This window comes from Poromitra crassiceps, assembly GCF_964638095.1.
Source record: "Poromitra crassiceps genome assembly, chromosome: 16".
NCBI lineage: Eukaryota > Metazoa > Chordata > Actinopteri > Beryciformes > Melamphaidae > Poromitra > Poromitra crassiceps.
The window spans coordinates 6,672,417-6,689,319 of record NC_139645.1 but is presented as its reverse complement, the minus strand read 5'-3'; the positions used below and the strand labels follow the sequence as shown (position 1 = coordinate 6,689,319).

Genomic DNA, 16,903 nt, shown 5'->3' with positions numbered 1-16,903 from the left:
CGGCAATAGAACACAACACTCAACAGTCTGTTACAATAATACAGTGTATTCACCACCCGGTGTAGCAAAAGGGGGTGGTCTCACCCTGTGTGTGTGGAGTCCACACACAACCACAAATACATATCCCACGTTATTATACAAATATGACTCACCCAGTGACCCAGCCCATTCTACATGCAGTTAACGCTGATAAACTGGGTTATAAAAAATAAACTCAACCCTCGATCATTCTACATGGTGTCAGAAGTGGCCGGTCACAAAATAAGAAACGTTTTCATATTCATATTTGATGTCCTGTGGAGCCGCCCGGCCTAATTTGTACAATCAGAGTGACAATAAACATTGTGAATCATATCTTCTTCAAGTAATAGAAAGTTGTTTCAGAAAAAACATCACATCGAAGGTTGCATACGCCCTCCACTGTAATTATTCATTTAAGAAGGTTGGAATGGATCGGCCGGAGGGACCTAACCCCGCCTCTGACCCTAACCATAACCAATCATCACTCCCCATGGTTAAACCCAACCAGAGCCCCAACCAATCGTCACTCCTCGTGTCACCCCGGCCGATACATTCCGGCATCGACTGTTGGAACGGTTGGAACGCGTTTTGCATGTGCAAGCGCCGCGCGTTCCCAGTACTAGCTCCAGTTCCTGTTCTGCTGTGCGCGTTCATGTGCCCGAAATTCCACCTAGTCTCACGTGTTGTCTGTGTATAAAAGCGTCTTGTCTCCCATCATCATGGCTAGTGTGTCACCAGACAAACGGCGAAAAATGGAGTCAGCGCTGAACCAGCTGAAGAAGCACACCGTGGTCGTTGCGGACACCGGGGATTTTAACGGTAAACTTGCTACTTTTAACACCGGCTAGCTAGCATGCCTGAATGAGCCAACATTAACGTGAATGACCGCCATGCCACACTTATGCGATCAAGAGTGTCTGACCCGTTACGTTACATCATTTACTTCATTGCAACTGGCTAATGTATCTCTACTAACGTTTACTTGTATAACCGCTAAGGTGCCTCAGTTAGCTTGGTTGCGAATGTGACGCATTCACCAAACACGGTCCGATGTTACGAGCTGATAAGGTTGCTTTCTTAGCGCATTACGTTTACATGCTAGCTAGCTTTAAAGCTAACAGGTGTTATGCCGAATTCTGCATCCCGGGATGCAGAGTATTAGGGTTACCCGTTAAGTTAGAGTAACGTAACGTTAATGTAAAACATAGTAAAGTAACGTTGAGAAGTTTCATCCCAATTCTCGGCGGGGATGCAGAATGAGTGTATTGTGCATATTATTTAGGTTGGCAAGGGTTTACTTTGCTGTAAATGACAAAAGAGTAGTTGGCGAAGCTTGTAATTTACAGCAAATCTAAGAATGACTGGTAGTACTTAGCAAACCCGATAAGGAAATAGAGATTTCCTTTTTATGCCACTGAGGAAAAGTCTGTTTCCCAACAGCAATGCCCTGAACGAGGAACTGTGAGTGGTAATGCATTTACATTGTGATGCAAACCAGATTATTTCCTCATGCCAGGCCTGCAAGTCAGGATGACAAGACAGAACTGGTTTCCCCATTCATTCCAGCCTGTGCAGTGTTATTATATATTATCCTGTGTGTGTGTGTGTGTGTGTGTGTGTGTGTGTGTGTGTGTGTGTGTGTGTGTGTGTGTGTGATCACTTCTGCACCCCACAGGCTAGCACCTGGTCTCGTTTACATAGTTGATGTAGTTCCCTGATATAGTATACTCTAGTTCCTGAATGGCTGTTAAAACCAGAAGGGTCAGTTGAGCCTTAGCCTGAGTTTTGATGCAATACAGTTTCTGAACGGTTCTGTTGGCTGTTTCAGGCTACACGTGTAAGTCTTCTTGTGTGTATTTTAGATGTGAAGTCATTAAAGGCCCATTCCGTCGGTTTTGGCGAGAAATAAATGTGCACAAAGTGTTTTTTATTGCAGTATGGTTTCTCTGGACTGAGCATAACATCTCAGATTAGAAGGATCCATTGTCATACCTTGTCAAACCTATCAAGATGCATGTAGATGCACTGGATGGCATTTTTATATTGGCCTGTCTTTGCCCTTTGGTATCAATATGTAATTAAATCATCTGCATGTAGACACATGATGTGGTAGAGAGTATAGGATATATCGATATTCAATCGATATGCAATTGAAGGAAGTGGAACTGATATTGATTCATAAATCCCAATGTCGATCGTTTAATATAAAGCCTTTTCCCATGGATGCTTTACCCCGTTAGGCTCAAGTCATTTCGTTCTTGGCGCAACGAGATCTCGTAAACATGATTACTATTTTTTTAAAGATTATTTTTCTTTTCTTTTTTCATTTTCTCTTTCATATCCAAGATGGTATTGCAACGGAAATATTGAATTGGGAATCGAATCGTGACTTTATGTGTATCGGAATCGTATTGAATTGGGAAATCAGTGGTGATACCCAGCCCTAGTGTTGTCTGTGTTGAGGCATTACTTTGCTGAATTAATGTTTTATAACTCAACCCTTTTGTTGAAAGGTTGTGGTTCAGAAGAGCTCGACTGTTATAGAAGAATACGTTTTTGCTAAGACAAAAATAGTGTTAAAAAAGTTCAAGATTTGCTTACCCTGTACTTGAAAAAAAATCCCCAAAATAATAATTATATATATATATATATATATATATATATATATATATATATATGATAATGTGTGTGTAAGTAGGCGAGATTTGTTTAATCAAGGCTTTACATGAATGTTGTAAGATCTGTTGGTTTTCAAATCAAACAGCAGCTCTGCTCTTTGTGACAGTCAGTAGGGCCAAAAGGGTGAGTCCATACTTGCTTAACTTGTATCTGTGGGGAAACGCAAAGGTTCTCTAAACTCAAGTTGCAATACATGCATAGTGGTTCTCTAAACTCAAGTTGCAATACATGCATAGTGGCGCAAACGCACTTCTTGCAAAAATATTGGCAACATTACCCACAGGCTGCTTTGTAACTAATCGGCGGCCTGTATACCTGGAAACATGCTACGATGTCAGCCTTGACTTGGAGCCTTTCCGACGGCAGCTAGTCCTGCTGTATTTCACTAGGATTTCAATGACTAGAAGGTCATTGAAAGGAGGTAATGTTGTAGTGCATACTTGGTAATAGATTTCACTCGCTCCTGGTATCTCCCCATCTACATTATAGTATACTTGCGCCGTTCACGTCACGGCCAAAACACACAGCGCAGCGCCATGGTGCGCGGCCCGTTTTCCTTCGGCTGCCCATGTTAACTGATCTGACCGTCCGCAGTGCCCGCGCCGCGCAGCGGAGCGCTCTCTGCTGCACTTTAGTTTGCCGTTTGTTCTATTTTTTTACGCTGAGTTGCGAGCGAAAGAGACAGCGGGAGCAGGGGGAAAGAGAGAGAGAGAGAGGGAGTGACATTGCTATCTGCTATGTCACTCCCTCTCAGGTGGTCATCTGGCAGAGAGCTAGAGAGAGAGAGAGAGAGAGAGAGACTATAGACCTACCTAGACAACAACGTTGTTAACAAACACTCTTTGTCCTACTGTGGTCAGCCATTCAGTGTTTACCCCAAACTCAAGACATGGACATGCCATGAACTGTTATCATGAACAAATGACGTTACATGAGGTTATAAACTCATGATCAAAATGAGGTAGATATATGTGAAAACAAAAGATGAAGACGAGCGAGTCGCTGATGCCCGGCGCGGAAAAATGCGCTCCTTGTGTGGACAGCCAGGCGAAAATGCAACTCGCTTCTGCCCCCTGTGTGTCTAGAGCGTCAGCTGCGTCGTCGAGTCACATTTTCGGGGAGCTGAGCTGCACGCGCGGCGTAGCCCTACGGCGCCTACTGCGAGGGCTTCTGACGCCCAAACACGAATTCTGCTCATGGTTACTGATGGTGTAAAAAAAATAATATGTGGCATTCAGGGGAGGCTCCCGTCCCCCGTCTGATCAAATCAGCCAGGACTAGGGTTGGGTACCGTTCACATTTGAATCGATACCGGTACGGTACCGGTACCTGGAATTCGGTACGGTACCAAAAACGGTACCTTTTTCGATACTTTTTTGAGTTAAAAAAAAAATAAAAATAAATAAATAAATAAATTTGAAACAACAAAAATGTACAGTTGTAAAACAAATAAGTCCAAACTTCTCAATTTCAACATTGTTCTTTATTTAGATTTCTTTTTTGTTTAGCTGCAGCACCCAACAAAATAAAACCCCTCCCTCCCTCCCTCTTCCCTCCCAAACCAAGAGTTTACTTGTCGCAGCAAGGTAGTGACCGTGAGGTAATGGTCTTGTGCCACACTGCTCCATCCATCAGCGGTCACTGCAATATGGTCAACTGCCCTGAGTTCCTCCTTCACATTCTTCTTCTCAACACGATACCAAGCTGGGATAAGTGTGTTTGTGAGAAGGTCTCTGGAGGGAGGGGAGTATTTTGGGTTCAGGGTCCCTGTCATCTCCCTATATATAGACAATAAAAATAACTATTGTTAGTAACTTAGCTTACTCTATGAATATCACACACACACACATTATCACCCATTATACATAAATAAATAATTTACCTGAACCATGGAGACTCCACCGTTGCGAAGGGCAACATGCCTTTTACAATGAAGGCAGTCACTGCCCTGTGGCATTTATTTACTTTCTGCCGGGGTAAAGCTGCTTTCTTCGCCAGGGTGAAGGGTGTCTCCTGTGCGACTCTCACACGGTGGCCTAGCAAAGAAAGCAAGAGTGTAACGTTGAATAACACGTCTCACGGTGACACGAACTGAGGATAATAATAACGTTAGCAACGCTAGTTACGCTACTAAACATGCTAAGCTATAAGCTACAACTATCCAGCTAACGTTAGCTAATTAAATGACGTTACCTGATGTTGAAGAAGTCGACGCCTCACTTGCGACACTTGAAGTTTCGTCGTCGTCGTTGTCCGTTTCACGGTGGAGCCACATCTACGCGTCATTTGACGCGGGCTGACGCTTGGCTCTATGGATGCTTGACGCTTGGTGGGCGTGGAAATCCGGAAGCAGCAGCTAGCTCCCAAGCTAGCTGCTGAAAATGCAACTCGCTTCTGCCCCCTGCTCCCAAGCTAGCTGCTGCTAGATTTACTTTGCTTCTTTGAAAATTGGTGTTAGAGAGGAAGTGGAAGAGGACAGGAAGGGTAGGATAGGTCCTAGGACGAGCTCAATTGGCTAGCTTTGTACTTTGTCAAATTCCACCCGCCCCCTCTGTTGCCCACTGTCGCTTCACAAGCCTGCTACGCTCGCTTGGTCTCCCAGCATGCTTTGCGAGGCGTCGAGCAGCATGTTCCAATACAAAGTGGATGGGCAGCAGCGTCAGCCCGCGTCAAATGACGCGTAGATGTGGCCGGGCCGTCAGCTAGGTGCTCTTATACTCGAGCAGAGGAGCTGCTGGCTGTAGGTGCTTTGCTGCTGGTGGATGCAGCGTCCACCCTCAGGCTATCGAACACTTTACAGTCTTCCGCATTTAAAAAGATTTTATGCTTGACCAAGTGTTTCCTCAAGTTAGAGGTGTTCCCCTGGCCAGCTTTGCACTTCGCATCGCAAATGTTACAGCGAGCGTTGTCTGAGTCTATCTTTGTGAAGTGTAGCCAGTGCCACACTTTGGACCGCAAGCGAGAGGCCATCTTCTTCTCTTCTGCTTGTTTTGGCAGTGACGTGCTGACGTAACCCACCCTCGTGTGTGTTGCCTTCAAGTTTGCGTCGGAATTTCTATCTCGCTCGCTGTCTTTGTATCACTGAGATGCGTTCAAGTACCGACATTTTTAAATTATAATAGAAAAAAAAAAAGTACCGAAATGAGGTACTGTTTCATGTCATGTGAACTGATACTCGGTAGTACCACCCACTTTCGGTCGGTGCCTGTAAAAGTACCGAGTTCGGTACCCATCCCTAGCCAGGACTCACCCCAGGCAGCGTTTCCCAGAGCCAATCATTTGGCATTACTGCTGTAACAGACATCAGCTGCCTTCAGGTCAACTGGCCACAGTTTCCATATTAAAACTGCAGATCACAAGGATCCCATCCAAAGTCACTGACTTAACGCAGGATCCCACTGAGAGATAACTGTTTCTCCAGGGAACTGAGGGAGGCCTTGTCCTCTGGAGCTCAGGCCTGGCATCGCTCGGATACCACTCAGCTGCTCAGTGCTCACGCAATGCTACGGTTCTCTATTATGGCCTTTCTTCTCACTCAAATCAATCTAAGAGGGATTTGTAGTTCTAAATAAAGAAGTGTGTATATGTATGTGTGTGTGTGTGTGTATGTCTATATATATATATATATATATATATATATATATATATATATATATATATATATATATATATATATATATATATAATGTAGATTACAGTCAACAGGTCTCGACTCGTATTATGTTTTTGTCCAGCATTTCTTCAGGATCATTCAACAAACTGGTTGGCCATCTCAAGTCAAAATATTGCCGATCTATCATTATATTGTAGATTAGCCATTCCCAACCTGTGGGCCGTCAAATCATTTGCAAAACATTACATAATGTTTGTGGGATTAAAAAAAAAAAATATGTATGAGAATGAATTTATCCATTGTTGAATGATAGCGTTATTTAATTCAATTATTCGTTGATTACAGGGTTGCCACGATAGATTTCAAGGACAAATTATTCAGAGATGTTAACACTTAACACCAGTCTGATAAGTCCTCTAATGCACATGTGTTTCCAGTCATGCGTACACGTCAGACAGAATCCTGAACACTTGACATAAACTCAAAAGCAATCTGGAGCAGCAATGACACGGCGAGAGGGATTACTGGTAGACAGGAAGAACGGAAGGAAGAACGGAAGAAAGTGTATCAAACTTGGCCCAGCAATTGCCAGACGCGTGGCAAGTAGTTAGCCTATTGCAGACAGACCCTCACTTTTAGTTTCTGACTTGTGTGTGGTGGTGCTGATGGGACAGCTCCTTCTTTTATTGTTCAAATCAAGTGCTCTGAGATTGGCCTCTGTACTGTTGATGGTCAGATGTGGGCTGGAGACATTGGGACCCGCTGCTGTAGAGCTCAGGCATTTGCAAGTTTTTTTTTAATTCAATAAACAAAGTGCATCTGCATCTGGCAATAACAAATTTACAGTATACAAAAATTCAGACTGAGCATTTGCAAAATTGGATCAAACAATCTAATAAACAAGAAATAAATCAAATAAAGATAAATAAATAAAACAAAAACAGTAAGTCATAGATTTAAACGGGAATCAAGATATGCATTGTTTTGGTACACACTCCATGCTTGTTTGGTTTTAACGTATTTCAAAGCTTTCTTAAAGTTAATTATCTCATTCATGAAGACTAAGAACAAAGGTCTGGCATTTTGAAATCTACATCGGTGAATAAATTGTTTAGCCATAATAATTAAACTATTGTACATCATTTCAATTTGTTTATCATTCATTATAACTCAAAATTTAATATCATTATATTCTAAATTGGGCGATTGAGGGTCTTTTTATTTGATGTCTTAGATCAGGGGTGTCAAACATACGGCCTAAGGACTGTTTGGTGTTTAAGATTCCCATCGGCATATAATCCTACTTTTTTTTTTTTTTTTTTTTTTTTTACAAATAAACAAGTGTTGTTAACATACCAACATCTATACCATCTTCAAAAACACTAAACAAAGAAAAGCCACTACTGAAACTTGTACCTTGTTTATAGCCTTACTCATTGAGTTGAAATGTAACCCTGAACAGTTTAATGTTCAGGGCAGGGGTGTGGCCCAGGTGGAAGTCATCTCTGTAGTAATAATATTGTCCTGCAGATGGCGCTTTAGCACCGTTTGCTACCCGACAGCAGCTTAGTCAGAATCTTTGGTTTTCTGTCACTTTTCTCTACAATTGTAGACTATGCCCACCTATTTAGACGAACAAGCTCCACTAACGACATGTGTGATGTTTAGGCTTACACATGGTAAGAACTGGTTTTGTCTAAGACTCCTCTAACAGAGATGCAATACCAGTTACCTTTTTAGCTGTGTGTTTTCTAATCACGTCGCCCTACCTGTCCACCTGCAGCCATTGACGAGTACAAGCCTCAAGATGCCACCACTAACCCCTCTCTCATCCTGGCTGCTGCCAAGATGACGGCCTACCAGCACCTCGTGGACCAGGCTATCAAATACGGCAGTGCCAAAGGCGGGTAAGTTGTCACACTCTAAAAGAGGATTTAAAAACCAAGCACTCCTAAGGCCATGTTCACATTACAGGCAAATCCGATTTGCTGCTAAAGTCATTAATCATCATTATCTTGATTGGTTTCCCAAATCTGATTTGGGAGTGTGTCCGCCCACACTGCCACAAATCTGATTTGGCCAAGTGTTTTCAAGTCGGATCCGTGTGTCCACATACAATGAGCCGATGAGCCAACATACGTTTCTGGCAGTGTTTGCATGTCTGCTCTCTGCTCTTCAAGTCCCCGCCCCCTGCAAAAGACACTCTCACATCGTGGAAACTACCTCCATAATATGTGGTTTGGGACAAGTGACACAAATCAGACTTGGAGGCGTCCAGACTCATAAAACCAATCTGGATAGAAGCATTAACAGGTCACTAAAGTTCACAAATCAGATTTGGCCTCCTAGTCTGAACATGGTAAAGAAAGGGCCTTTGTGTCTGCAGGTGTTAAAAAAAAAAACATAAGCCAATCGGGTGTGTTTTTTAGCGCACCACACAGTTCCTCTGCCCGGTTTTTGACAAAGTTCTTTCATTTTAAAGCAGGCATTTGAGACGGTGTGCCGGTGCTCTTTCAACTATAGCGCTATAATCACTACACAATGTTCATTTCTTGTACTGTTCCCGTTAGTGAACTGCACTAGCATGATAATTTCCCCACCTCCCTGTTCAGAACTGACGAGGAGCAGGTGGTCAACACCATGGACAAGCTGTTTGTGAGCTTCGGCCTGGAGATCCTCAAGAAGGTCCCCGGCAGAGTCTCCACTGAGGTGGATGCGAGGTAGGACCAAGCAGCCTAGTGACCCGTGAAAGTCACTGATGAGATGACAGTAAACATGTGAATACTATAAGTATGTATAGCACTTTTCATAACTGCATTACCAGTGCCGGCGGTTGGGTGACTTTCATGTTTTCAATTTCAACTGATCTGGCACAAATTAAGCCCAGAGTATCTGAGTGAGAGCAGAAGTAGCAGAACGGTTTGATGCGTATGTATGTATTGTTAAGGTTGTGTGTGAACTGTCACAATGTTTGCGCAAGTTGAACCCTGTACTTCTCCGCCTCTCCCTGGCACAATGTGTGCTGCATGCTCCGCCTCTCCCTGGCACAATGTGTGCTGCATGCTCCGCCTCTCCCTGGCACAATGTGTGCATGCATGCTCCGCCTCTCCCTGGCACAATGTGTGCTGCATGCTCCGCCTCTCCCTGGCACACTGTGTGCATGCATGCTCCGCCTCTCCCTGGCACAATGTGTGCTGCATGCTCCGCCTCTCCCTGGCACAATGTGTGCATGCATGCGTGTGTGTTTCACCGAGCCACGGCGCCTTCCGTCTCCACTGCACTTCTTTGTAGAGAAACAACCCCCCCCCCCCCCAATCCTGGCGTTCTCCTGTGTCGCGTGTTGCACACAAAGATCATATATACGGAAGATGAACACTCCAACTTCCTTGACAGCTAGATCCACATTTTTCTTCTCGGCAATTCTCAACGGCTTCTTTGTTTTGCTCGGGAGTAAAAAATATTTGTTGTCTGCGCAGCCCCACCACACAACAGCTTTTAGCTATGTTTAATTCAAGGAAAATGACGCTGGTGTATGGAAGTGAATGGAGAGCTTTCCCCCGTGATGGGCGTGGCCTATTTCATGCAGTGTCTCTAAAATATAGGATGCAAAATATGTAAAAGCATAATAGGCCTCCTTTAATCTAATGCTTTATTATTTCTTGAGCAAAATGTAATTTTGGATAGTTATTGTAATGTCGCCCACCTCTACCAGGTTGTGTTAAGCCGGTTTGGGTTTTTGCGGTGAAACGTCGTCTAGACACTTGCCACTTATAATAGTCCATCTGTAGTATGATCTGGTTCACGTACATCCACATACCAGCACGTAGGAGTATGTTATTTTCTGTTGACACACATCCACATGCCAGCAGGTATGAAGTCAGGCTACAGGTGCAGTGCTGTCCTATTACTAACTACTCATGGCGGGAAATGTAAGCAATGCCCCCCGCCCCGCCCCCTGAAGGACACGTCTCCGTAAAGATATTCACCTTATTCACCACGCCCACTTTTCCTCTCTTCCGCGTTCGACGCAACGTATTTGTTCTTCCGGTTCAGCGCTAGTTGGTGGCCATTTTCAAAATAAAACATCAGTATGAATGAAGTTTGGCAACATTCAGAAGCTACACTGCGGCCAACTTCAGTTGCATGTTCATAACGTTACTGCTGCGAGGAGCCGATGGCTGTACCCGGTTGGCATTTAACGTTAGTTACAAAAGCACGTCGACAGTGTTTTTCTCACTGCCAGTAGCCTACAGTAGGGTTTGACAGATAGCACACTCAGCGCTCCCGGTCCTCGCTGCTCGTTAGAGATTTCCAATAGGCGTTATTCTGATAAACTGGTCACATATATGTTACGTTCTCACCCGACAAATATTAAAACTTTAAAACAGTTTGGGGGTTTTTTAGCTTGAAAACAGCTTTTTGGCAAGTCTAAATGACTGCGGTAGGCGTACTCTACTTCCAAGTTTAAAACCGGAAAGACGATTACAAAATGACGTCATGCAGAAGCGTCCTTGTATGGGCAAAGAATAAGGTGAATACAGCACAGCTGTCAAGACTTGTCACATGACTAATTGTCTGTGGTGTTCCCGAAAACAGGCTGTCCTTTGATAAAGACGAGATGGTCGCCCGCGCCCTGAGGTTCATCCATCTCTACGAGGAGGCGGGCATCAGCAAGGATCGTGTTCTCATCAAGCTGTCATCCACATGGGAGGGCATCCAGGCCGGCAAGTAAGTCTGTTGTCACTGATGCATGCATAGTCATAAGTCTGTTGTTACTGATCCATGCATATTCACCACGTTTCCTGGTGAGGCCGCGGGCGCTTCCGTGACACCCTCCCTCCCCGTTTCCAGCTGCCGGTTGCCTGTTTCCGCCCAGGACCGTTCATAGCGAAAGAGACTGAAAATAATCATAATAATTGTTGTGACTTTGTACCTACCTATGTCTTGTAATGATGCCCCCAGCACAATAATTTCACACATGCATAATTGTACAACGGAGTGACAATATCTTGAATCTTGAAAGGGAGAGACCGCTAAAGTTCCGTTCAATGACCAAATAATAAGAGTTCCGGTTTGGACGTTTAGCCTTCAAAACAAAAGCGGCCGCTATACAACCACCTGTTTTTAGCCATTTCGGCTAAAATAAGCCCGTACATTACGAGTGAATTGACATTCGCCTCGTTTTTGTAAAATTATCGCCGCTATGCAACCACACAACGTTACCATTTTTAGCCATCAAATAAGCCAAACGTTCCCACTCTTTGACAGCGGCGCGCACGTCCTTGCTAGTGAAAACATTTTAAACAGGAAGTCGTCAACCGGCTACCGCTGAGAATCATGGGAAACGTAGGTCCAGGAATAAGGTGAATAGGCTGCATGTGCCTGCTCTTTGGTATTGACTGTCAAATGGTCACGTGTCCAACTCTGACACTGCGTGTCCTTGGGTCCCAGCAACACACCCGCCGCCCAGTGGGAAGTGGATCGGACCAAACGGTTCTGGAGATATGTGGAGGCCACACACACACACACACACACACATGCAGACAGAGATTCGTGGAATGAGTACAGAGATGATGTAGCGCCATTATGGACGAAGCTCGGCTGCTGTTTCTGCCTCTGTGCATGAAATGTGCTATACAGAATAAACTTGCCTTGGCCCCACCCAGTGTTTCAGTTATCCGCTAACTAGTCTCGCTGGCCGGCCTCCTCTCCCGTCCGTCCGAGGAGTCTGGCGCCACGGAAACAGGCAACAGGGATAAGCCCTCCCCTGCTCTACAGCTGCTCTCCCATTGGAGCGACTGTTTCAGTGGCAGCCGGATGTCCGCCGCCGGCTTATTACAAACTCTTGTCATTGGCTCCGACCATGTCAATCAAGAGCGGCTTCCGCTCCCTCCTCCCTGTGTGTCGCTGTAAATAGTGCCCTGCCGCCTCAGTGAAAACAACAACGCTAACTAGCTAGCAAGCTAACGGCAGAAACCTACACGCTAGCTCGTTGCTACACGCTGAAAACGGCAAATTGGATTGTTGGAAACTATTTTCCAAGGGCACTGCCGCTAAGCGCACGCCCATCTCAATCCCACTATGGAGACCTGCGGCGCCAGACTCCTCGGACGGAAGGGAGAGGAGGCTGGCCAGCGAGACTATCCGCTAATTGCCGGACTTTTACCGTTAAAATAAATCAAAGTCCGACAAATTGAAATCTCCGGGATATAAGAATATCGTCCGATATATCGATCTCGGAATTTTTTTGCTCCCTAATATCGTATCGGCCTCAAAAATCCAGTATCGGTCGGGCTCTCTAGTCTGTACATATTGTTTGTTTATGATGGGTTCAGATCAAATGTGTGTGTTTTCCTGCACAGGGAGCTGGAGGAGAAGCATGGCATTCACTGCAACATGACCCTGCTGTTCTCCTTTGCTCAAGCTGTGGCCTGTGCAGAAGCAAAGGTCACCCTCATCTCGCCCTTCGTGGGACGCATCTTCGACTGGTACAAGGAGAACACAGGCCGCAAAAGCTACGAGCCAAATGAGGACCCAGGTAATAAAAACCACGGACCGAAATAATATGGACAAAAAAACCCAGCCACTATTTTTTCGACTCAACGTTTTGCAGCAAAATGTTGTCTTGTCGCCATCTCGGGGTCCTTGCGTAGCCCCCTCCCCCTTAGTATAGTAGTGAGATGTTTTGTGCGTCATCTGTCCAATAATGCCATAAGCTCCCATCTTAATCCTCCAGCTGTCCTCGTCCCCTTTCTGTTCTCCGTCCCCAGGTGTGCTGAGCGTCACCAAGATCTACAACTACTACAAGAAGTTTGGCTACAGCACGGTGGTGATGGGCGCCTCCTTCAGGAACACGGGGCAGGTGAAGGCCCTGGCCGGCTGCGACCTGCTCACCATCTCCACGGGCCTGCTGGCAGAGCTGAGCCAGGACCACAGCACCGTAGCAGAGATGCTCAGTGTGGAGAAAGGTACCTAAGCCTCATGCTTATTATTCCAGAGTAATGGGAGAAGTCTGCTAACATGTCGGATTAGGCAACACATTAAGGGCATATTTCAGGGCGGAAGCCATTGTCTCCTCCGTCTGGTTCTTCCCGATTCTACCTGCTCAATCACTGATGACATCATCACTGATGACATCATCATTGAACTCACATTATTATATCACTGATGACATCGTGTGTGTGTGTGTGTGTGTGTGTGTGTGTGTCCTCATGACATCGCTGATCAGTCTTGTCATTAAATCACTTTTGACATCATCACTGATGACATCACATCATTAGCTAATTAGCCTAATTAGAAAATCCGGCTCCGTCAGGTCACCTGCACAGGTGCCTTTTACACACCCCGACGGTTTCAGCCTGATCGCACGTAAAACGGCATAGCTGTGACTGAACACAGAACTTGAAACGGACAAACAATCAAACAAAATCCACATACTCGATTGTATAAATAAGATATATATTGTATTATAGAGCTGCCACGATTAGTCGATCGACAGAAAATTCATCGACTACTATTTTGATATCATTTTGAGTACAATTTTAAGAGAAAAGGTCTAAATTCTCTGATTCCAGCTTCTTAAATGTGAATATATTCTGGTTTCTTTACTCCTGTATGACAGTAAACTGATATTATCTTTGAGTTGTGGACAAAACAAGACATTTGAGGGGCGTCATCTTGGACTTTGGGAAACACTGATCGTCATTTGCTACCATTTTCTGACATTTTATAGACCAAACGACGAATCGATTCATCGAGAAAATAATCAACAGATTAATCAATTGTGAAAATAATCGTTAGTGTGCAGCCCTAATATATTATAACCCTTTATTTTTGAATAAAGTATTTGGTGTTCTACCCTGAATGAAGGTTCTACGTTTGTGTGTTTCTGCAGCCCAGGCCTGCGAGCTGGACAAGGTCCACCTGGATGAGAAGGCCTTCCGCTGGCAGCACAACGAGGACCGCATGGCCGTGGAGAAGCTGTCCGACGGCATCCGCAAGTTCGCTGCCGACGCAATCAAGCTGGAGACCATGATCAAAGTAAGAGGCAGTGAGCTTTTTAGATCAGGTGTTTGTGCGTTTTCCTGCTAGAGACTTACCCCGACGCTGCCAGGTGGTTTGTTTCACAGGACGCTCGGGGAAACTCGCCGTCGTCACACCTGCCTAAACTGCGTCGGTAGCGGCCTCCGGATGCTGATTGGTCCGATCATGGCAAGATGGGAGTTGTCATGTGATCCTGATCGCGTGCGAATCCAGCTGCCTCGACGGGTTACTAATGACCAGGGATGAGACAATATGCTTATCATAATGTGGTTCACACAACTCAATACAACGATGATGCCATTTCATTGAACTTGTATTTATTACAACGCAAAGTATGACTATGCAGAATTCTATTTCTGAGCCATAAAGCAATCAGTTTATTTGAAGTGCAAGGTCACACTAGGGTGTCTCCGTACGCTTGACAACAATAACGCAACATTAAGAGAATCAAGGAGAGATGAGAATTAAATCACAAAATGTATAGAGAAAAACATCTGAAAATAGCGTATCATGTGATACACTAAAAGTACCATGCATGCAGATCTTTTTTTTTTTAGCAAGAAAAACAATCTATTCTACAGCAACACAAAACCCAGGCGTGCCTGGACACAGACACACCCACACAGACATTACAATTTCTGTAAATACTGCCAGGCTAGGTAGGACAAGGGAAAAAGACCCCGGGCCAACAGTGCTAACTGCTAACGAAGGTCATATGATTGCGAGAATAAGACCGGAGATATACTTGCCTTTTCACTGTGTTCGCGTGCGCATTATGGCTGCCTCGTGTATCCTGCGCTGCTGAGAGAGCTGAGCCAAGACCACAGCACCGTCACAGAGAATCTTCAGAAGTCAAGACGACGGTGGTGGACTGGGGAGGTCGGTGGGGCGAAACACGGCTCCGGAGAAGACTACGAGCCCGAGGCACGACCAGCCCCTGAGATGAACGATCGGGAATGACGTGATGATGATGACCACTGCTATAATACTGCTCACGTCCTCTTCGGCGATTGGCTCGGCAGACGGAGATGTATGACATCACAGCAGCAAGTATGACATCACCGATGACATCAGCAAGTATGACATCACCGATGACATCACCGATGTTTTGACAGATGTCATGGGCTGATTGGCTATTGAGGATGGGGTGATATATATGGTGACGTGACTGGGTCTTCATTCATGAAACTCGGTCCGTGAGGAACTAAAAGTGTGTATTAAGGTCTCTGCATCATTTCAGCTCTTTCTAGCAATGGCACTGGCTTGCTTGAATGTAAACAACAAAGCAGAATAAAAAAATAAAATAAAATTGAGCTAATATCACAATACATTTTTCTGTCCTGTGATGCACATTGTCACATTTGTGTATTGCGTAATATTGAATTACGATCTATCGTCCCATCCCTACTAATAGCTACTGTATATACTCCTATAGTGCACCGCTTGGAAGTTGTGATGCTGACGACGTTTTTCTTCTCTGCCCCACAGGAGAAGATGCTCAATGTGAAAAACGGACAGTAACGAGTGGCTTGGCCATAGTGAGAGGACACAAGGCGTCAGGAGACTGGCTTATTTGTCCCCTAAGGGAACGGGTCCGATGCACCAGAGGGGCCTTCCCTCCCCTGATCCAGACTCCCCGCTAAACCCATGGCCTGCCTCTCTTAGTCTGCTATCGACTCTGAATTTGCACCTGGTATTCTGTCCACACATAATGCACATGGTGATTGTTAAATAATCTTATCAAATACTAGCGATTTGGCCAGATGATCATTAACATAAAGGAAGACATTTCTTAGTCACAGTTGGCCCAGTTTCTTTGGGTCGCGTCATGTGACAGTTACTAGGAAGGACTATGAACACTTTTTGGCAAGAAGGGACCACCGTTTTCTATTTTGTTGCCCATTTGAATAGGGTTGATGGCCAAAGCTAAAAAGGAGAAAAAAAATAACATTCCTGTAAATTATGAAGAGTTTTACTGTTTCATTAAATAAACTTGTCCTCAGTCAACATGATTGTGTTTGGTCATTTTTACATACCTTACTGTTGGTTCCAATTGAAGGTAGACCAATTCATCCGGCCGATTAATGGCATTTTGCAGCCATTTTGAGATAATAGACCCTTTTCACGGGGGGGGCGTTTTGAAACACTAATGAGGGTTTCCAATTTGCAATCATGGAAGTTGGAAACCCTCAGTGTTTTGCTTGCACCCGTGTTTACCCTGCCTTTTAGACACAAAATGGCTCCCGTGAAAAGGGTCTATTGGTATCGGCCGATACCTGCCTGAGAGATGCTGCTACCGTGCACTACACTAAAAAAAAATCAGAAAGGAGATGCTGTTATCGCTTGATAAATGCTGTTAACACGTTCACTGCCATTGACGAGATATCTCGGCTTACAGAATCCAACGGTTCACTGCCAATGACGAGATATCTAGGCTTAAAAAAAAAAAAAAAAATTTGGACGGTGGGATGTGGATCAACGCTCCCCACGTCTCCTATAAAAATATTGGAGTCAGCGAACGTGTACAACCCATTCCACGGACCCACT

At 44.8% G+C, this 16,903-nt stretch overlaps 1 protein-coding gene across 1 annotated transcript; it reads left to right on the top strand.

Annotated features, from left to right (window-relative positions):
* Positions 1–680: 680 nt before the first annotated feature.
* On the top strand, positions 681–16,357 carry taldo1 (transaldolase 1). The gene is made up of 8 exons (XM_083652743.1): positions 681–840; positions 8,097–8,220; positions 8,926–9,033; positions 10,910–11,041; positions 12,676–12,851; positions 13,084–13,281; positions 14,208–14,353; positions 15,845–16,357. Exons 1-8 carry the CDS (start codon positions 741–743, stop codon positions 15,875–15,877), a joined length of 1,017 nt encoding a protein of 338 aa, XP_083508869.1. The 5' UTR covers positions 681–740; the 3' UTR covers positions 15,878–16,357.
* The last annotated feature ends 546 nt before the right edge of the window (positions 16,358–16,903 follow it).

What these genes read in the sequence shown, in the direction of transcription:
- taldo1 (XM_083652743.1), top strand. Translation starts at nt 741, where the DNA reads ATGGCTAGTGTGTCACCAGACAAACGGCGAAAAATGGAGTCAGCGCTG. An exon ending in GGACACCGGGGATTTTAACG is followed by an intron (nt 841 to 8,096) that starts GTAAACTTGCTA and finishes GTCCACCTGCAG; the next exon opens with CCATTGACGAGTACAAGCCT. An exon ending in CGAGCCAAATGAGGACCCAG is followed by an intron (nt 12,852 to 13,083) that starts GTAATAAAAACC and finishes CTCCGTCCCCAG; the next exon opens with GTGTGCTGAGCGTCACCAAG.